The following is a 21,963-nucleotide window of genomic DNA, read 5'->3' as shown; positions in this document are numbered from 1 at the left end:
TATCTTTAAGAGAAGACCCTTTACCAGAAGTGTTGTGGTTCATTCAGATTCAACTTTGTAAACCTAAAGTGGAGCAAATTCATGACATGGTGCCTTTAAAACACATCGGACACAACAATGGAGTCTGACCTTGGCGTAGATTTTCTAGGTGTCCACTCTTGGGAAGATTGCCAAGAGTCCTAATTAATCTTTCTTACTGCAGATTAATAAACTTTAAATAGTATGGAAATAGCCTTATAACCCTTCCCAGATTGATGGCAGCAACCACTGCTTCTCTAAGATCTTTGCCGATCTTTCCATCTTGGCATTGTGCTAACACACACCTGTATGCTCCACAGCAGCAAGCTGCCAAAGCTCCTGTTTTTATAAAGGTGGTCACACTGATGATGATCAAATGAACTTTATGAAAGCAACATGAGCATATTTAGTTTATCATAAATATTCAGAAGGTGTGCTTGCTGGTGTGCGTACACATTGTTTTATAAGTCCGGATTTTTGGTCGTATGCCTTTTTTGGCTTTTGGGCGTTCATACATTTTTAGCATAGATCCTACACAACATTTTATAAATGAGACCCCAGAACCTTTTTCTAACATAGATGATATTCTGGCCTGATGTTACTATAATTCAAGGCAAGTGTTCCTCTCTGCATTATTTTATCTAATCACTTTTGTTTGCCCTTTGTGTACCTCTTTATGGCACCAGAGAAATGACAAGGCTGCACTAAACAACAAATTTTGATATCACCGATATTCACCAGCTATTGCATGTTTTTGTTGCAGCAGAACCAAAACACGCGGTAACACAAGGTAACAAGTCTTCAATTTCCCTAACTAACTCAATTTGGTATCAGTACACAACAAAGCATCTCACACAGAACCTCTCCCGTATGATCGTTGTTGGCTCAGTAACTTTATGGTTACTGACTTCCTGACAGTGGTTCAGACCCTGCACACGAGCCTAAAGGTGTGTTTGCTAGAATCACTGGACTCTGATCCACAGGTTTGCAAATCAACTGCCTCTTTTATGACTGTACTCACAAAATAAACACACAAGACCCGACACAGGCACCACCAACACTAACATCTGCTCTCAGGGAATTTATAGTTACTTTGTCTGCAGTAGAGGGCTGTGCTAGCAGAGCCATACAGCCACTTTTAGGGTTTGTTTGTGGGTTTGTCTATTGCCAGCTTTCATAGAGACCACTCAACTTCCCTAATGCTATATTTAGACATGGAAATCAAAGTTAGAATAACAGAGAGAGGAATAAAGATTGTGTCTGTTGTTTTTTTAGAAACATCTATTCATTGTCAATAACCACCTGTCTTTGAAGGGTCCAGTGGGAGCTGGGGCTTATCTCCAGTCATCAATGGGTGATAGCCACTGAGCCTGTCCAGGTCGGCAGAGACAACCAACCATGCATACACACTGACACCTAAGGGCAATTTACCTAACATTCATGTCTTTGGATTGTGGGAGGATGCCAGAATACCCAGTGAGAACTTACATATGCACAAGGAGAACATGCAAGCTCCATGCTGAAAGACTTGAGGCTGGGATTCAAATCCAGGACCTTCTTAGTGGTTTCTCTGAATCATGCCTCAGGCGTGAATCAGTGTGTGCATGGTTGATTGTCCTGTGTGTCTCTATTGCCCTGCGGACTGGCCCCCTGTCCAGGGTGGACCTCACCTCCCGCCCATAGACTGCTGGAGATAGGCACCAGCTTCCTCGTTACCCACTATGGAAGAAGTGGTAGAAAATGACTGACTGACTGACATCTTTGCGTTCTGTGCAGAGATTATTAGTAGTAAGTATCTTACCAGCACTGGATGATTAATTTGACCTACTCTCCCCAGAGAAAGGCAAAATGTAGGTTTATTCTGGTGAGTTATAGTCAGAATAGGGCCCAGGTCTATGTAGACTTATCAACATATAAGTAAGATATTCCATTTATTGCCCTCCGTGAAGGTTGAAGAAGTAACAGGTTCAGGGAGGAAAACACAGACATCCCGGTCGCCACTGGTACCCCAGCTGCTCATACTGGATCTCAAGGTGTTCCCAGCTCAGACAAAATTTACAGTACATTCGGATGTCTTCCAGTTTTTGCTTTTTTGCCCCACTTAAATTTTTCAAATCAACAAAAACATTTTTATATTACACAAAAATTATCTGATTGAATACAAAAGGCAGATTTTGAAATCATGATTTATTTTATTAAGAGTTTAATTAATGTTAAGAGTTTAATTTCACCCAACCCTAATTAAGGCCTCATCCATAGAATCCAGAAGTCACTTAAACAGAGTGTGTATGACAACATGAAGTAGGCTAAAAGTAAATCAGTAAATCAGAACTTTGTGTTTAAGCTCATCTCTTTCTTTATATGACAACCCAGAAGCCTTTTTAAAGCAGACTTATTTAGATCTGTCTTTCCATCTCCAGTTCCATCCTGCCATCATTTATGAACAAAATACCCCAACCTGGTTTCACCATTTCATTTTTTTCTGATTGAGAAGTATCACCTTAGTCTAAAGCAAGTTATTGTAAAACATTTTATAAAATAGCATTTATTCCATGTACGTCAGCACTTTTCTATAAGATAATTGTTCTGACTGGGTATGCGAAACATGTTCCACTTTGCAGTACGTTGTGCTGTATAAAAAAGAGCCTTGTTATGAACATATAACAAAATGAGAACGCTGTGCGACAAACGAAATACACCATTGTGTTTCAAATTGGCTTTCAGAGGGAAAGTTGCATCCAGGTGGTGTCAATCAAATGCACTTGATTAACTGATCATCAAAGCTGTAAAATCGGAACTTTGGCAGTTTGTTGCCCAGGAGGATACAAGTGTGGATAACACAATGCAGATGAAAGACAACAGCAATGACCTTTGATTAGCAACTGTCACTACTACCCTGTCAATCTGGAAAGGGTTTTAAAGCAATTTTCAAACATTTTGAAGTCAGTAATTTTACAAACATTAAGACATTTTTACACAATTAGAAAATATTTAAGAAAGTTGCCGTTCTTGGCAGGAGTGGACGTACCACCAAATTCACCCTATGGCTGCACCAGAATATGCTCAGAGAAAAAAAAGAAGCAAGAGCTGCATCTCAGAATCAACAAGCCTCAGTTAGCATGTTAATTGCTAAACTTCGAGACAGGAAAATTAGAAAAAGACACAACAGGTGTGGCTTGTTTGGACAGGTTGAAGGATAAAGCCTCTTTTCTCCAAAACAAATACGGCAGGATGACCTAGGTTTGCACTGTTGCATCTGAACAAAGATGCAACAACACAAGATTTCTGGACCAAAATAGAGATGTTTGGCCATAATTAAAAGCTTCATGTTCAGATAGAAATAAACATATCAGCACAAACATATTATTGTATATATTGTAAGGAAAACTCCTTGTTAACTTGTGTCATTTTATTAAATTATACAATATAGCAGAACATAATATCAGATTTTAACAACTTTTACATGCTCGCATTAAGGAAAATAAAAAAACATTTTAAACCATGTTTACAAAATCTCCAACCTTGCATTATCATTGCATGTTCTCTGAATAAACATATATCGATAAAGTTGTTCTCTATTGCTTCAGATTAGTGCATTTAAAGTCAAGATGACCAGACAAACTAAAGCTGTGGCAGAATGGTATCTTCTGCATTCATGACACTTTATTCAACATCTAAAACATCAGCTACTGTGAAACTTAAATTTCAAACAGATCTATTTATGTCACTGACACTCCCCTCTGCTGCAACTCACTGATAACCCCACCCCATTCGCGAGGGATGCACAATTAATTCTTAATCTAGACACTGCCAAGTTTGCCATTGAAAATACATCAATAAACGTGTTTGCACCCTTGCTCGATGGTTTAAAGCGAGCATTCATGCAGCTGTCAAGGGATCAATACTGACGTTTGGTGCTATCCGTACACACATTTTTTGAGGTTGGTCCAGGTTTGGCTCCCAGGTCTCTTCCTCTGTTCACAACTCGACCTGGTGACAGAGACATCAGTGTCTGATAACATGGAGCAGCTTAATGTTTAGCCTTGAAACCACACTCACACGCACGTGCACACCCAAGGGGAAGCAGAGGGATTATAAAGGCACAGAGATCCATACACCGGCCAGGGATGAAGGGCAGGAAAGTCGCAGTGGGAGGGAGAAGTGATCGAGGTGAGAATTATTACTTTTAATGACATTTCAAACTTCACTTCAAAGGGTGAAATTTTAAGGATCAAATAAAAATTTTCACCTTGTTTTTACTTGCATTAGCTCAATAATGCAGTCAGGGGATGACTTCATTACTAATGCTATCTCTGGAAAAATAGTACACAGTGGGAGTCATTGTGATGATAATTTAAACAGTTTGTTCATACAAAGTGAAAGCTTGTTGAGGATTAGCTGTGTCTTTAATTTGGTAAACAGGACTATTAAGCTGTTAATCCACATTAGAGGTGTGTGTCCTGTAAGCGGAGGACGAAGGAGGAGCATTACGCACAGGACAAAGTGCAGTAATAGCGATATCAACAGGATCTTATCATGTTTCCATATGCAATTAGTTACACACCTTAATATTTCTAATGATAGCAGCAACGCCTTTAAGTAATATGTTGCATTAAGTGCAGTGCATTATTTATTAGTACTTGAAGGTCAGATTGTGAAATCCTGAGATTGTAACAGAGGTCTACCTACACTCATCATGGGCTTAAAGATTGTTTAGTCATTGTTTTTCCAGGATGGAGTGATGATACAAAATAAGCTGCTTTAAGAATTAAAAATTGGGAATAAAAGTCTGTATTCATTGTGGATTCTCCATAAAACAAGTTCAGGAATATACATACAGGCTTAAATATGTATGCCCTAACTAATATTTAGTCGAGTCTCTTAGTGAATTGCACCCTTTAGAAGGCATCAACAAGCTTCCTAGCATAGTTTCTTCTGGATATTTCACGACTCTTCTGGCTAGATTTGGTAAACTTAAGTTGAGTGGTTTCATGGCACAGACCCCGCTTTTAACCTTAGCAGGGTTGAGATCAGGGCTTTAGGAAGGCCAACCTAAGAGCCTAAATGTTAGCCTGCTTCATCTATTCCAAAAGTAGCTTGGATGTGTGCTTGAATCATTGTCTGTGTCAAAGTTTCAACTATCTAGCTGTTAATTTTAGCTAAAGTTGAAGAAATTGGAAGTAGTCCTAATTCATTCTTTCATCCAGTGGTATTAAAACAGGCCCACAGAATGATGCTGCCACCACTTTGCATGACAGTGATGAGTCCTTCAAAGGTTCAACTTATAATTGTGAATTAATAATTCATTCTTTGTCTCTGCTCACCAACTTTTCTCAAAAGGGCATTGGGCTTGTCCATGTGGGCAACCGAGGAGGGGCTTGTTTCTTGATTGGTCCCCTCTTGGTTCATGTAGCTGTAAAACCTCATTCACTGTAGAAAGGGGCACTGGTGTCTCAGCACCTTCTACTTCCAGTGAAGCTCTAGCCTTGGTGATAAATTGGTTGTTCTTGAAGACCCTAAAATATTTCCTTTTATCTGAGGATGGTAGTTTGGGTCAAATGGTTCAAAATTGGGCACCACTGATTGTTCCAGGAGGACAATGATGCCATCACACACATCAAGACTGGTTTTGGAACCGCAAGTAAACAGTAAGCTTCAGGAATGACCTTCCCCACGCCCCGGCCACAACCCCATTGATAATTTGTTGGCTGTGCTTAAAAATCAGTCAAAATGATGCATACATTGTGGGTTTTGAAGCTTCCAGAATGCTGTTTAACTTATCAATTCTAAGGCCTAATTAACTCCTGGTTAGTGATCATGACTGAGAGCGGCTGGTAGTTTTAGTTTGCCTGTATTAAAAAGAATTGATCAATACTCAGAACAAATGGAAAGATCAATGAATTCACCTAAGTTAATCTGTTCAAACAGTTAAATGTTATTGGAAGTTATTTGGATGCATCACCACTTTGTCAAGGTCTAAAGGAAGACCCAAAAAGGAAATTTGTCAGGGTGTTTAAGAACAACCCTGGAACCACCAAGGCTTAAGCCTGCCATGAAATGAAAGCTGCTGAAACACCAGTGATACTGTCCACAGTGAAGCCAGTGTCAGTCTTCATGGACTGAGAGGGTGCTAACCAATACAGAAGCCCATACTTTTGAATTTAAATAATTTTACAACCTAGTAAAAACAAGAACATTCCTATTATACTATGAGAAAAAAAACCCAACAAACCAAAAAAGTTGTGGTACTTTCTTTTTACCACGTCTGTATATTAGAATATATGACTCAACAGACAAAGGCGTCATTGTAAAGCTAGAGTTTGTCTGCTTCAGGCTACTTCTTCTTTCAGAGTACCTCCTGCTGTATTTGCTAATTGCTTTACCTAAAAATCCTCACATTAAATCTGTAAGGATTTGTCTTTTCTCATAAGTTCAGTCAGTGGAAACTTGAGGATGTCACTGCTTCAGTGACTTAACAAAACATCTTCCATCAAGACTTATGTTGTGTTTTACAGCTCCAACTACAGTGCCTTGCAACTTACTTTTATTTTATCATATTTTCCATGTTACACCAACAAACTCCAATGTTTTTACTGGGGTCTGAACCACAGATCAACACAAAGCAGTGCATATTGTTAAACGAAAGGAAAGTGATGGCTTTCAGACTTTTTTACAGATAAAAATCTGAAAACTTTGGCATGCATTTGTATTTAGCTCCCTTTACTCTAAAATCTAGTGAAACCAATTCAGAAGTCACCTATTAAATAGAGTCTACCTGTATGTAATTTAATCTCAGTCCAGAGGCCTGTTGGAGAACATTAGAGAAAAAACAGGACATATAGACCAAGGAACACAACAGGTTTAAAGTAGAGATGCAATGTCCTAAACATTATTCCCAAACTTTAAATATCTCAAAGAGCACTGCTCCATCATCCAAAAATGGAAATAGGGAAGGTCAACTGCAAATCGACAAAGCCGGGGCCATCCACCTTAACCAACAGGCCGGACAAGCAGAGCATTAATATCAGAAGCAGTCAAAAGACCCATGGTTACTCTGGGGGAGCTGATGAACACTACAGCTCAGGTGGGATAATCTGTACAATTATGAGTTGCACACTTCACAAATCTGCCTTTTATGGAAGAGCGGGTTAAACCATAGGAAGTCCCAGCTGCTGCTTGCCGCACCTCACGTAGAAGAGAGAGTGTAAACATGTGGAGGAGCGTGCTCTGGTCAGATGAGTCAAACATTTAGCTTTGTAGCCAACATCCAGCAGGACAGCAACCCTAATCATAAAACCAGTACTCCAATTCAGTTGTTTATCCCAAAGAATTTTTGTGTTAGCATGGCCTAATTAAAGTCCAGATCTAAATCTAATTAACAATCTGCGGCAAGGCTTGAAAATTCCTATTAACAGACGCTCTGCATCCAGTCTGACTGATCTAAAATTAGTAGAATAGTAGAATAAGAAGAATGGGTTGCCATTTCAGTCTTTGGATAAGCAAAGCTGGTGGAAACTTGGAGCTGCAATTGCAACAAAGACTGGTTCTATAAACTATTGACTCAGGGGTGCTGAATATTATTGCTTGCCACACTTCAGATTTATTTTTTTGTAAAATGCTCAAAGGTCCAAATCTGATTTTTGGTTGATGGTCCAGAACAAATAGGAATGAGCAAATCCTTAGATTAAATTTCCTAATTACTTGCAAGCAAAACAAATGGCACTTTATCCCTGCAACTGTTTAGCCACTCAATAAGTCTGCTTTAAAAGCCACTCAAATATCTGACAGTAAAATGCAACGAGAACTCAAACTTTATAAGAAATTTGAACTTAAATGTGACCAATGTAAATCTTTTCCTTTACTCAAAAAAATAAAAGTGCCTTACTTTACACACAAGAAAAAACAAATGAATAAACTTAACAAAATGCAGCCAGACACAGTAATATCAAAACAACCGAGGTAAAACTTGTGTGGAAAGTCTCCCTTCAGTTAGCTGCTTGAACCTCCGTCTCTCACGATCACATGTATTAGAGCAAATATATTGGATAATGAAAAAACAAAAAGTATCTGACCTTAAAAAGTCACCTGAAATCACAAGTGAAAGATACACTTACAGGACACTTTGGGTCATGGAGGATTCATCATCTCATATGCACAAATTATTTTATTGAATGGACTGGTCTATCATGAAATCCCCAAAATAATACAAAAATCTGTAAATAAGTTTAAAGTTGTATGGATGAATTTTGCAAAGGCTCTGTATGAAAATCCTGCACCACACAGATTTTAAATTAGCCTACACACTTAAAATAAAAGTTAAACAAACTCAGATCAGTTTGCATGCAAATGACTTTGGGGTTTTCCGACCACCCTTTATGCTATATTGTTACCTCTAATATTCGGTAATTGAGTCATAACAAAATAAGCTAATTCATACTTGCAGTATGATTTTGACTGAAAGTAAGTTATCAGAAGGTTAATATTGGTTTGATTTATTTTTCAGTAGTATGCAAGTATGCAAGATTTAAAAATGTTGCATACTTAATTTAAAAAATTGAGAAATATAGGAATTTGCCTGATTGTCATTCTAATTTCATTAAAGTTGCAACATATAGCTCTCAAGGACTGGACATAGAAACCCTGATGTATATGATTTAGAAAAAATCTAGAATAAAACGTATGCACCCAGTTCTTATGGGATCTTTGTATTTATTGAAATATTAAACTTATTCCACCCTGGAACAAGAACAGTTCAAATAAATAAAGTAGCTTTGCTTTTTTTGTTTAAGAAGCACTTGCCTACAACTTACATTCACTAACTGGTTGTTCTTGTTCATCCTGTAAACCTGTCACACATTCGAGCACACCTGCTGGCCTTTTTATGGTTCTTTAAAGTCCTACGAGTGATTTTCCTTGAAGAGTGTAACAATTTAACTTGCAGCCGATCCATCCGTCATTCTGTTTCCTAGATCGGAACTGAGGAATTATTCATTCTTTGAGTCATTTATCAGGGACTAGTTTCATTTGGAAATGTGGTTAAATAACTAGTTAAAGTGTGTAATGATTTTGCAAATACATTAACAGGTTCTAAAATTCTTTAAATCTAACCTCAAGTGTACAAAAGCACTAAACGGATTCCACACTATCATTATTTATTAAACAAGGATATAGCCAAACTGGAATGGATACTCCTCCATTTTCATTTAAGGGGGCAGGTAGTAGCCAGGTGCTGCTGACCAGATTACTTTTGATCAACTTATCATAATCAGTTTTCAACCTCTATCAAAACAGGAGTTTTGTCAGTTTGTTCTCTGGAGCAAACACAATGCCAGAAAAGAAAGACACCCGCAATCAATGAGCTTAGAGAAGCAACTGCTGCCCAACAACCTTGGTTATAATGTAAGTTCCAAACAATTAGAGATACGTAATTCTACAGTGAGAATGATTATTCAAAAGTTGAAAACATTTAAGACAGAGGCCAATCTTTTCAGGAGTGGACATTCCAGTAAATTCACTCCAAGGTCAGATTGGGCAATGCTTGGAGAAAATGCAAAAAAAACAAAAAACCCTGAAAGCTCCATATGAGACTCTAAAGCCCTCAGTTAGCATGTTAAATGTTAAAATTCATGATAGTACAGTTAGAAAAGGATGGATCAAGTATGGCTTTTTAGGTAGGGTAGCCAGGAGAAAGCCTTTTTTCTCAAAAATCAATATGGCAGCTGGACAAGGCTTGTTACATCTGAACAACCCAGAAGCCTTCTGCAAAAATACCCTTTGTACAATGGACCTGGACACCTTGGAGTCAATGGACCTTGAACTCCGCTGTATACCAAATTAATCCAGAGTCAAATATGAGGCCTGACATCTGAAGCTTGGCCAAAGCTGTGGGATCAACAGAACAATGATCCCAAATACAGCTGTAAATCTACAACAGAATGGCTGAGAAGGTAAGAGAATCATGGTGTTGCAATGGTCCAGTCAAAGTCCACACCTCAGCTTGATTTAAATGATGTGGTGGGACCTGAAGACAGCTGTGCAGAGATTAATGTAGGCCAATATTAATAATCTAAGGCAAATTTCCAAGAAGAGTGGACTAAAGCTCCTGAACAACAAAGCAAGAGACTGTATAAAATGAGAAAAGGAGGTGTACTAAATTCTTCATACACAGCTTTTTCAATTTGACTTCATCTTTGTTTAATTAATAATGACTGAGAAATGTTTTACATTTTTGTATATTTCATGTTATATTTAAATTATTTTAAACCTGGTAAGAACAAGATCATTGTTATTATGATGTGATATGTAAATCCTTAGACTTGAAGAAGGGTGCACTTTCTTTTTATCCTGTCTGTAGTTGCCCTAAATTAAATCTAATCTAAACTTTCCAGAAAGACCGTCACACACTTTCTTTCTGTGTGTGTAGCAGGGCCTGTTGTTGGAGATGAATCCCCAGCAGATCCTGATGACAGCAGCTCCTTTTGGCCTCTCTCAGCCTGGTTTCGTCTCTATGTGTACGCTCTGCACGGCTGCCTCTGCGAAGTGGCCTTCACTGCAGCGTATGACTGGTGCAGCACCCGGGACAGGAGGCTGACAGGTCACAGCAGTCTGTGGTCGCTGCCCATGTACGCCACTGCAATCTTCTGCATGGAGGGCCTGAGGGCCCGGCTGCTGGCCCAGCATCACTCGCTCCCTTTGCGACTGACAACTTACACTTTATTCATTTACACATGGGAGTTCAGCTGGGGGGTAGGGCTGAGGCTGCTGGGGGCCTGTCCCTGGGATTACTCTGCCCATCGGTACAATCTAGGAGGACTGGTGACTCTGGAGTATGCACTGGCCTGGGCTGTTGCGGCATTTATAGCAGAGCAGCATGTAATCAAGAATACCTTAAGGATAAGATTGAAAAACGGCTGATTTCATGATGTGCTTGCAAAATCAGCCACGAAATATTTGATGTCGTTTCTTGCAGGAACAGGTCTTTTTTAATCATGTCATAATAAAAAAACATGAGGGGATTTCCCGCTCCTCTATGAGTATTATGTTTTACTGCTGTAAAAAAAAAAAATGTGTGGGAGGTTGGAATAGTATTCAGGGTGTGAATATGTCTCAGTATTCCTCTTGGGCAAAAAGGCTCCATTTTCATGTGTATTAAATTGCAATATTTCTCAGAAACAAAATAGGGTGGCTTACACAGTGTTAAGGGAAACAAGAACCAGGCACCTGTTAGTATTATCTGACAGCAGCGTTACGTTCCTGATGCACGTCAAAACTTGTATTTTTGGATCTTTCAGCCAAATTTTTTTTTCCGTCAGGGCTGTTTCCCCGTGGTTTAATCATTGAGACAAATTTCAGCAAACCTCCAGCAACTATGAAGAATGAGTAAAATAAATAGTTTGTCATTTCTATTTCTGTTAGCTTAAACACTGACTGCAGTTTCAGCATCAAGTACTTCATCAAATAACCAAACTTAAATGAATTTGCATTATTTACTCATTGTGATCCTTCATTATACAGAGCGTATTGAACAAGTCAATATTTTTCTCAGTAAATATATTTCTAATGGGGCTGTTGATATGAAATTCACACCTGTTATTCACATGTAAATGTAATAAAGTGAAATTACATGAGGAAAAGAGTAACAAGAAAATAGCTAAAAATAACCCCTTAGTGCAAATTAATATCAGATAACTTAGTCCCAGCTGATAAAAAGGTTTTGTACTACCAAGATATCACACAAGAGGCATGATTGATCAAAGCAAAAAGTTCTGTCAAGACCTTCACAACCTTATTGTTGCAAAACATACCAATGGCACTGATTACAAACCTATTTCTAAACACTGAGGCCACAATCCAGAAGTTGAAAGAACATCATTTCACCGTAAACCAGCTACGGCCAAGTGATCCCTGCAAGATTTCTAACTGTAGAATCTAAAAGTAATCAGAAGAGTTGTCCAGAAGCTCTGGAGCAATTGCAAATGTAGTTTAAAGGAAAACGATAAGTAATGCACTCAAACGCAATGCTATCACTCACTGTGCAAGATTCAACTGCTGCAGAAAAGGCATGCTAAAGGAAATATTCAAAGAATTAATATAGTCTGGTCAGATGAGACCATAATGTTTTTGGAGAAATTGCTCTGCATATCACTCCAAAAACACCATAGACCATCATGGTGTGGGGCTGTCCTTGAGCATATGGTGCTAGGAAACTTCATGTAATCAAAGGAAGGATGATCAAAGAAATATACCTGGAGGTATCTGAAGATGAGACAAAGGGTGATTTTTCTACAAGACAGTGATCCCGAACACACAGCCAAAAAAACTCTCAGTTGGTTTTAGGGATAGAATATAAAGTTGCAAGAAAGGCCCAGTCACTGGGGTACATCCAGTTGAACATCTATGGAAACAATGAAAGTTCAGAGCACATAGAAGAAGCCCCCAGAACCTTCAAGATCTGAAGACCATTTGTGAAAGAATGGACCAGAATCACACTTCAGCAATGCATATGACTTGTTTCTTGATACAGGAACCATCTTGAAATTGCATTACTTAAAAAAGGCTTTTCTATTAAATGTTAAATAAAGTTAAGTAAGGGTTTTATTACTTATTTCCTGTATCATCATAGTTGACTTCACATACCTTCATTTATGGACTCATTTGTTTTGATTTTTTGGTATGTGTGGATTATTTGGGTTGTTACTGACGTCTGGTGTGTTTCAAGTCAATAGCATGATTAAAAATATGTTTACTAAGAAAAATGTTGGCACATTCAATACCTTTTTCTCCACTCTATGTAATTAACATAAATGTGCAGGTATGTAGTTGACAATTAGGTTCTCTTCCGCTCCGGATTTTGCACAACAAACAAAGCAATGGTCCCCTCATTCCTCTGCCACTGGTATCTACAAAGATAAAGCCATGGGTAAGTTTATTTTGTGCTTTAAAATGTATACAAACAAAACCCAAAACACAGCATTGTTATTAACTGCAATCAGAATCACAGAATGAATTAATAAAGCATTTGACTTTTGTAAAGTCAGACCTCATAGCATAGATTTATAATAAACTATCTGGTTCTTTTTAGGTCTGTAATTTTATATGAATAAAACTTAAAATAATACATTCTATGATTACTTATTTTTTTAAACTTTACCTAAAATACAAGAAGCAGTGTGTGAGAACCCTCTAAGAAGCTGCTGTGAGCTGATTATCTAATACACTGAATGATTAATTGAATGTCTACTCTTTAAAAGCAGGAGTTTATGCACTTTGCTGGCCTGGAGCATGCAGGGGTGTGGTAACACAATGCCAAGAAAACATCACAAGTGCTCAGATTAGCGCTTGTTCCTACTCATCACTGTGGAAGACAAATTTGTAGTTCATCACTGTAGTGAGAAGCATTGTTCCCCCTCAAGCACAAAGCGCAACAAAATTGTTCTATTTCTAGATGCACCCTTTTTAAAGGGTTGGCAGCAGCTGGAAGCAGCTAATCTAATGCAATGTGGTGTTTTTTTTAATTGCAAAAATTCTACACCTCGACAGTTCTCAGTTTGCATGCTAAATATCCGTGTTCATAACAGTACTGCTGGAAAAATTACAGGTGTTTCGACGGGTTTCTGGAACAGCCTTTTTTCCTTCTGGAAAAATATCTGCCTGGTTTAGGTAACATCTGAAGGAAAACTATGGAAAAATAGTTTTTCTCAATTCTGATGCTCAGCTTAAACTTCACCAAGACATCAGCAGATGGCTACTCAAACTGAGCCTGGTCCGTCTGGAGGTTTCTTCCTGTTACAAGGTATACATTCCTTTCTACTGGCACCACATGCTTGTCCTAGGTGAGCAAATACTGCAAAGTCAATGACTTAATGCAATCTACAGTCCACTGTTGCGACATGCTTAATGGGACTGCTGGAAAGTCAGTGATAAAAAACTGAATTGAAGTATCAATATCTATTTAAGGCTCTCTTAATTTAATGCTGAGACCTGAAAAGGACCAGATGAGTTTTAATTAATTGTTATTACATCCTGTGTTGTCAGAGGTTGTTAAAATGGACTCACTGGCTGTGCTCGGGGATGAGAAAACTGTCTCCTGAAGTCAGATTAAATGACTCCTCTGCTACAGTTACTCTTGAAGATCCCTCCTGGGAACAAGAATGGAGATGTAGAGGTAGAATTAGCTGTTAGGAGCCTGTGGTGGGTTATTAGAGGTGCTGGGACATGACGCATGTACTTGCCAGTTGCCAAATCCACATATCAGTTTGCTGGATTGAGGTCTCTGTCAGTCCAGGTCCAAACACCATTGCCTGTCAAAGCCAGAAAAAAGAGAGACTCTTGTTTTATTCATCATTCTGCCTGTACAGAGGCACTGCAGTCCTTCTGTCCTTTTATTAGATATGTGTATATTGTACATTGTAAATTGTAAATTTGTATATTCTGTAATGCAAAAACAGAACAAAAGAGCAAAGTGTACCGGAGGCAAATTCCTTGTTTGTATGTACGAACTTGGCAATAAAGCTGATTCTGATTCTGATTCTGATTCTAAAACTTAAAGTTAGTCTCACGTTTGGGTCAGTTTTTTACTAATTTAATTTAATAATAATTACAACACATCCAAACAATAAATACCAGAAGCAAGTTGGCTGGAAGTAGCATTAGTGGGAACAACTTTCCAACTTTCCACAGTTTTACTGTGAAAAGTTGGAAAGTTGTTTGGACTTGTTGGACTGTTGGTTTTATCCAACAGTCCACACATCTTAGTTTAATTACCAGTAAATTTAACGCTTTCTAATCTGTCTGTGGGTGAACTGTTCAGAGAGTCTCTCACTTCTCGCCCCCGATGTTGGCTGAGATAGTCTCCTTTCCAGTTGAATCAGGTATGTTCCAGTACAACCATTCAAAGCATATTAAACATAAAGCAAAAACGCAACACATCAAATTTTAATACATTTAATTTCCGCATGTTTGTTTTTGTGAACCAAATATTCTAACCTGGTGGAACATGCAGCTTATAGCACTTCCTTAAACATCTCAGAGGAAGTACTAATCCTATAATTTGTCCGTAATTAGACACCTTGTGTTTTTGACTTCTAAAAAATTTAGTCTTAGAGATTCTGTTCCAGATGCAACATAGAGAAGGAAGGTTCTAGAATGTACTGCCTACGCTCTGATTAGTGGTTTTCATTCACTGCAGTTTGTAGTTTCTCTTTGCCACCATAAAAAGGATTTGTTTCACAGCACTCACTGAATTGATTAATACTCAGCACAGATATCCCAATAAGTCCAAGGAACTTAGTGTGTTTTACATGTCAAACGTTTTTTGGGCCATTTCTGTACAACTTTAGATTTCAAGCTCAAACAAAATTGCATGTACAGTGGATATAAAAAAAAGTCTACACACCCCTGTTCAAATGCCAGGTTTTCATGATGTTAAAAAATGATAGCAAGACAAATAATTTCCCCAACTTTTTCCACCTTTAATGTGACCTATAACCTGTAAGATGCAATTTAAAAACAAACTGAAACCCTTAAAGGGGACAAATATAAAATAAAAAAAAACTTTAAATAACCTGGTTCCATAAATATGTACACCCTTAAACTAATACTTTGTTTTTAGCACCTTTGGCTTTTATTACAGCACTCAGTCTTTTTAGATAGGAGCCTATCAGCGTGGCACATCTTGATGTGGAAATATTTCCCCACTCTTCTTTGCAAAACCGCTCCAAATCTGACAGATTGCAAGGGCATCACCTCTGCACAGCCCTCTTCAGATCACCCCACAGATGTTTGATGGGATTCAGGTCTGGACTCTGGCTGGGCCATTCCAAAGCCTCAATCTTATTCTGGTGAAGCCATTCTTTTGTTGATTTAGATGTGTGCTTTGGGTCATTGTCGTGCTAAAAGATGCAGTTCCTCTTCATCTTCAGCTTTCTAATGGAAGGGGAAAGAATTTGTGCCAACACTGACTGGTATTTGGAACTGTTCATAATTTCCTCCACCCTGACTAAGGCCCCAGATCCAGCTGAAGAAAAACAGCCCCAAAGCATGATGCTGCCACCACCATGCTTCACTGTAGGTATGGTGTTCTTTTGGTGATGAGCAGTGTTGTTTTTGCGCCAAGCATGTCTTTTTGCAAAATTAAGCCGGACTTGGATGTTTTTCTTTGTAAGATAAGATTTCCGTCTTGCCACCCTACCCCATTGCCCAGACATATGAAGACGGGAGATTGTTGTCACATGTAGTACACAGCCAGCACTTGCCAGAAATTCCTGCAGCTCCTTCAGTGTTACTGGTGGCCTCTTGGCAGCCTCCCTGACCAGTTTTCTTCTCGTTTTATCATCAATATTGGATGGACGTCTTGTTCTTGGTAACGTAACTGTTCTGCCATAATTTCTCCACTTGATGATGACAGTCTTCACTGTGTTCCATAGTATATTTAATTCCTTGGAAATCCTTTTGTAGCCTTCACCTGACTGATATCTTTGAATAATGAGATCCCTCTGTCTTGTGCTGAAAAACCTACTAGAACAGCTGGATGTGATTTTTTTACATAATGAAAACCTGGCATTTGATCAGGGGTGTGTAGACATTTTATTTCCACTGTAAGTACAAGTTATTTGAAAGTATCACCACTTCCGTAAGTTCTGAAAGATGAGCTCTGACCTCAACCTACTGAAAACTTGCACTTAACTGTGATTAAAAGCCGGCTCTGTGCCAGGAACCCAAATATATCTTTTGAAATCTACCAATTCTGCAATTTCTGCAATGAAGGGTGGTACATTTTTAAGCTGTGTGCAAGCTGGTTGCAGCTCGCTAAGGGTCATTTAACCAAATGTTAGTTGGTGTGTACATTTGAGCTTGAAGGTATAATTGTAACACTGTGCAGAGAAGAGAAGATTTACAATAATTTTAACCTTTGTGTACTATATGAATATATCTATATCTATATATAAATATAGTATATGAATGAAAAAATCTGTTAGTAAAAGTCTTTATAGAAACCAATAAATGTCTTATAAAGAATGTGACTCCTCTTACCTCTGTCTCAAACTGAGCTCCAAAGATGTTGACAGGCCTGCCGTTAGCCAGGGATGGCCTCTGTTTGTCCACCCAGTCTTTGAAGGACAAGGGTGTCATCACATTCATGGTGTTCAACTGGAACGGAGGCTCTCTGAAGACTTCATCTGTTCAACCAAAAACAAAAATGGCAGCATTCTATTTTTTAAAAAGGGTCAGGGTTCACATTGGACATGTTAGAGCAGAAAGCTCACTTGGATTAGGTATTCCTGTCTTGGCCTGCTTTGATGCCATGAATCTGTGAGTTAAAGGTCAACCAACACAGTTAACTTTAATAAATCCCAAAAGCTTCATGTACTGGAAAACAAATGTGGAAATATGTCTCACTCTCTGATAACTGGAACTAATTGTGTTCCCAGATCTTCGCAGTAGAACCATCTCTCGAACAGGATGTCTGTGGTGTTGTCCACGTAGTACCTAGAAGAAGCAACAGATCCTGATGGTAATGTTACAATAATCAACACACCATTGCCTTTTAAGGGGAAGAACTGCAAATGCAAAGCTGTATGTATGACAGGCTGCATTGTCCACAAATAAGATCGCATTAGTAAGATGACTTGCACAGTAAAAAAAAGCATCTCTTTCTCATATTAATTTGAGGATTTCAATGATTTATTTAAACAACTATTTTTCCAAGGCGGAATGATTAAACAACAGACAACTGCACTTATTTGTAAATACAAGAACTGGGCGCGCAGAGTTTGAATCCCTGCTACCCAAAATTTGCATGTTCCCCTGGTCCATGCGTTGGTTCTCTCCGGGTACTCCAGCTTTCTCCCACATTTCGTAAACATGGCTGTTAGGTTAATTGGTCTCTCTAAATTAGGCCCAAATTACTAAAAGAAGATTGGATGATTATCTTTAAATCTATTAATATTTATTAAACATTATCTTTTGATTCTCTAACATTTCTTTCCATGTATTGGACAGGTAAAACCCATCCTAATGAGGTGTAGAACATTCAGCACTAAAACATATTGTGAAATATATGGATATATTTGAGTTTATATGATTTGAATGCTGTGTGTTTTTAAAAAAACTCAACCAAAAAAGTAGGAGTAGAAATGGGGGAAGGGGTGAGTAGAGGAAGAGGTAAACCTCAGGCAGTCAGTTTCAGTCAGCAGTCGCCTTCTTTCCACCACCAGTCCAATAGTGTTGGCCTGTCTCTGGGGGGAGTGGGGGATTCGAGCAGGAAGCAGAAACATCTAGTAAAGAAAAATATCCCGATGAGGAAAAGATCATCATGCAAGTATGTCCTAATTTACTGTAAAGAGCGATAGGCTGCACGAATCATTTCCATTCCAGAAGTCTGTGATAATGACATAAATGTACATCAGCGCTTACCTCCCCTTCTTTGATGTGTACATCCTTGTGTTTGCCATTTTCAATCACCTTCAGGCACATGTCTCCCTTCAGCTGGAAGAACAACTATTTTAAACAGAGAAAGACAGAAACTGGGTTAAATGCCGTGCTTTAAAGGCTGTGATTGCACACGCTAGGGAATGAGCAGTGAACATGAGCCCATCAGAGTTGACCTTTCACATGCAAGAACTGCTTTCCTCCCAGTCCTCTCAACATGTCCTTGCTAAACCTTTTAGATTAAGCTACAACTCCTTATCCTATATAGGTAGCGTACTGAAATCTCCAAAATATAAATATTTGATTTACAACTGCTATGCACAGAAATAAATAATTTGTCTGAATACCAACCCATACATATCAGGGAACTCTTTAAGATATCTGGTTAGTTAACTTTAAATATTTATTGTGTAAAACTTTTCATAGGAACCTTTGTTTTATTTAATAGAATCATTGCAAGCCTGAAAAACTGAATGTAAAACCAGCTTCAGTCATGAGACACTTATTATCTCTAGAGTAATAAATTGTTGACATTTTTTATTTTCTAGATTCTGAGGAATTTTCCTAAAAAAATAACAGAATTGTTGGCTGTTCAATTTGACATATCTCTCACGTCATCCCAAGCCCAGACTCGTGATGATTCCTTCCCCAGCAGAGACTCAGACAGAGATACAGAATTAGAAACTGGCCGCTATCTCAAGATTAAATTGATAAATGTTTTGTTTTTATTATGTGCTTTGCTGCGGTCATCAATTTTTTGTGTGATAACTTGGCAATTGTCCTTAGGCAAAATCCTTGCTGTATTCGACTTGGTTCCGAATTCAAAATGCGGACAACATGAAGCCTCTTAGCAAACTGAGCCATAAGCAACAGTTAGCAGTCTCTGAGTGAGCTCAAGCCAGATGGAACAGCAGTTGGAGCACAAAAGCTGGCTATTTCTGCAGCTAAGAGAGCAAGGCAGTGCTGACAGAACCCCCTAAGCAAAAATGCAAGTGTTTCTGGGAATGTAAACAGATACTTTTAAACCCACAGGCGTTCTCTTTGCCTGTCTTAGCGGTTCTTGTAGAGAAAGCTGACAGATTAAAGGTGGTTCCATAATGTTGGTCCTCCTTTTCCTTTTCTTTCAGACTGATATTATGTATGAGAACATAACTCTTGGCTGTAAAATCCATTTCTATACATTTCGGAAAGCCCAATAAACTTTTTATAAACGTTTGGTTTTTTTTTTATCAGCTAATATTTTCTGTGCTCGATTTTTTATACACAAACTGACCCTTGTAACCAGTAACAAGTAGATTACAAATTAGTTAGCTTTAGTACATTTGTTTTTATTTGTTTGCCTGGGTATCTTTTTACTTAACTAAGTCTCTTGTTATGAGATAGAAGTTTCTCTCTTAAATGTGACTGCTTCAACTTTTTGTTAAAACATCTTCTGTGTGATTAAAAATAATATAATTATTAATTACATTAATTATTGTCTCAAAGTGTTTTTTTATAATGCCTAACTGAAATGTAATTGTTTTAATTGGTGGTAAATAAATCTTGATTTAAAAGATACATGGAAATCTTGCTTTGTCACATCCTTCAATAAAATGAAAAGCCTTCATCATTATGATTGGGTTTTTTTTTGTGAACATTAATATAGTTAAAATAGCATTTCCAAATAATACATGTATTAATTACATCTAAAAAACAAGGATTGTTGAATTTTCCAGAACATGCTCTGTGCTGCTTTTGGAAAGTGCCATGGGATCACTACTGAGTAAGAGCTTCTTGGTTGTCAGATGACTCTAAGATGAGACAAGAGATGGCTCTAAACTTTAATATTCCTAACATTGCAAGTCTAGACAGCAAAGGGTGCCTCTAACAAGAAGCACCAAGTTAAAGGTATTAGTGGCACCAGGCCAAAATAAACTCTCTCAGCGGTACAGCTGAAAGGTGGAATTTGCCCAGGTTCAGGGAGGATAAGGTATTGACGAGGGAAGAAGAGTAAGGGGGAAGAAAAAGCTTAATCAATGTGTGTGAAGGCAGCTAAGGCTGTATTTATATACTTTTTAGTTTCTCACCTCCTCGCCTTCCTCTATATGATAATCCTTCCTAGTGTTAGGACCCCCAACAAACATGATGAGCAACTGGGAAAAGTGCCTGAGAAAAACAGGAATTAAAAGCAGTTATGTGGTTAGTACATGTTCATACACAATATATAACATATTCACTCACAGTGTAATGGTTTTTACATGCTGAAAAACAACCCCAGCTAAGGAGCAAAGCATGTTACTCACATGAGCTTGTTGCACACTGGTGGCAGAAAAGCATTTTGGTTTTCAGCGATCCATTTTTCCACTTTGACCAGAGAAGGCTGGCTGCTCATTTTTGCTAAATGACAGGGCTCGGATTCGCGGCAGGAAACTCTTTGATTGCCTTTTCTTTTATAAGTTTAAGTGAGGGGATGTGAACAGTAGAAAATGCAGAAGTGGGAGAAGCAGTTTAGTCAATCAGGGAGGAGCTGTCCTTTTTTGTACACAGGTTAAAGTTCGTCTGCACTTTCACAATAAGTAAAACGGTGCTGCACCACAGTAATTCATGAGACCTACAGGAATACTTTTCAAAAGTAGCCAGAAATGTCAAAACATTTTGATTTAATCTAACGGTTTTTCTTCCTATGTTTTTATGCATTAAACATTTTTAAGGCTCTATTGATTTTAAACTATATCAACTGGCTTAAAACACACAGGAGGAGATCTGCTTTATGAAGATTTACAAATTAAAACCATGAAACTGAAATGAGACAGGGGAAACTAACATATTGGATCATCTGAACTTGCCCTAGAAACACTATTAAGACTTCCTCACACTATTAAAACGTATTGTGAGCATTTTTTCTATATTATGTTATGGGAAAAGATAAATTTAAAGAAAATGTCTTAATAGTCTCGCAGGCCTAACAATGGGTTTAATAATTTTATCTTCTGTCATTATGGATGAGAATGAGCTCAGTGAGTCAAAGGTCTAAATAAATTACTTTTTTTATTTTATTTACCTATTTAATTAAAAGGTTCTTCAGAGAATATATGAGAGCGAATTATAATTTGCCCTTCATACCAGGATGGTTCAACAGTAGGAAAATCATTGGCTTTGAAACCAGATCGAATTATTCCTCCACTGTCTCCACTAGAGGAAGCTGTTTTACATGGTGTATGTTACTTCTGAAGTTTTTGTGAAAACTTGTTTGATGGATGGATGGATGGATGGAACAGTTTAATTAATTGCTCCCTAATTTCTTACTCTGATCATATTACATGACTCCATAAATTGTGTTTATCTGCATCGTCAACAAGAAAGGTCCATTTCAGACAAGAAAGAAACATTTCAGAACTGTTCAGTTTTGAAATGTTTCTCTTTTTCCGTAAAGCAGCAGCTGATCTCTAGACAAAGTAAGCGAAAAAAATCCAAACATATTTTAGCAGGATTTCCGACGATTAAACAGAATTCCTCTCCTAACATTTTGGATTTGAG

General features: G+C 38.0%; 2 protein-coding genes across 4 annotated transcripts; one reads left to right on the top strand and one right to left on the bottom strand.

Moving 5' to 3' along the window:
- Window positions 1–3,412: 3,412 nt before the first annotated feature.
- Window positions 3,413–20,946, bottom strand: haao (3-hydroxyanthranilate 3,4-dioxygenase). 2 transcript variants are annotated; one of them, XR_007036062.1, is made up of 11 exons: window positions 20,730–20,946; window positions 20,514–20,592; window positions 18,433–18,516; window positions 18,187–18,293; window positions 17,416–17,505; window positions 17,283–17,326; window positions 17,050–17,195; window positions 14,250–14,318; window positions 14,074–14,156; window positions 12,792–12,917; window positions 3,413–4,008 (listed from the first exon to the last, which is right to left on the bottom strand). XR_007036062.1 is itself a non-coding variant. In XM_047352025.1 (10 exons), the coding sequence occupies exons 1-10, from the start codon at window positions 20,816–20,818 to the stop codon at window positions 12,845–12,847; spliced, it is 864 nt and encodes a 287-aa protein (XP_047207981.1). In that variant the 5' UTR covers window positions 20,819–20,945; the 3' UTR covers window positions 11,491–12,844. The 2 variants fall into 2 exon arrangements, 1 of the variants encoding a protein (XP_047207981.1); XM_047352025.1 differs by lacking the exon at window positions 3,413–4,008 and having other exon boundaries at window positions 11,491–12,917; window positions 20,730–20,945.
- LOC124859308 (transmembrane protein 229B-like) lies at window positions 4,015–11,033 on the top strand. 2 transcript variants are annotated; one of them, XM_047352027.1, is made up of 2 exons: window positions 4,015–4,188; window positions 10,445–11,033. In XM_047352027.1, exons 1-2 carry the CDS (start codon window positions 4,146–4,148, stop codon window positions 10,930–10,932), a joined length of 531 nt encoding a protein of 176 aa, XP_047207983.1. In that variant the 5' UTR covers window positions 4,015–4,145; the 3' UTR covers window positions 10,933–11,033. The 2 variants fall into 2 exon arrangements, with proteins under 2 accessions (XP_047207983.1, XP_047207982.1); XM_047352026.1 differs by having other exon boundaries at window positions 10,442–11,033.
- Window positions 20,947–21,963: the final 1,017 nt, after the last annotated feature.

This window comes from Girardinichthys multiradiatus, chromosome 22, assembly GCF_021462225.1.
Source record: "Girardinichthys multiradiatus isolate DD_20200921_A chromosome 22, DD_fGirMul_XY1, whole genome shotgun sequence".
Taxonomy (NCBI): Eukaryota; Metazoa; Chordata; class Actinopteri; order Cyprinodontiformes; family Goodeidae; genus Girardinichthys; species Girardinichthys multiradiatus.
This window is presented reverse-complemented; position numbering and strand designations above follow the sequence as displayed.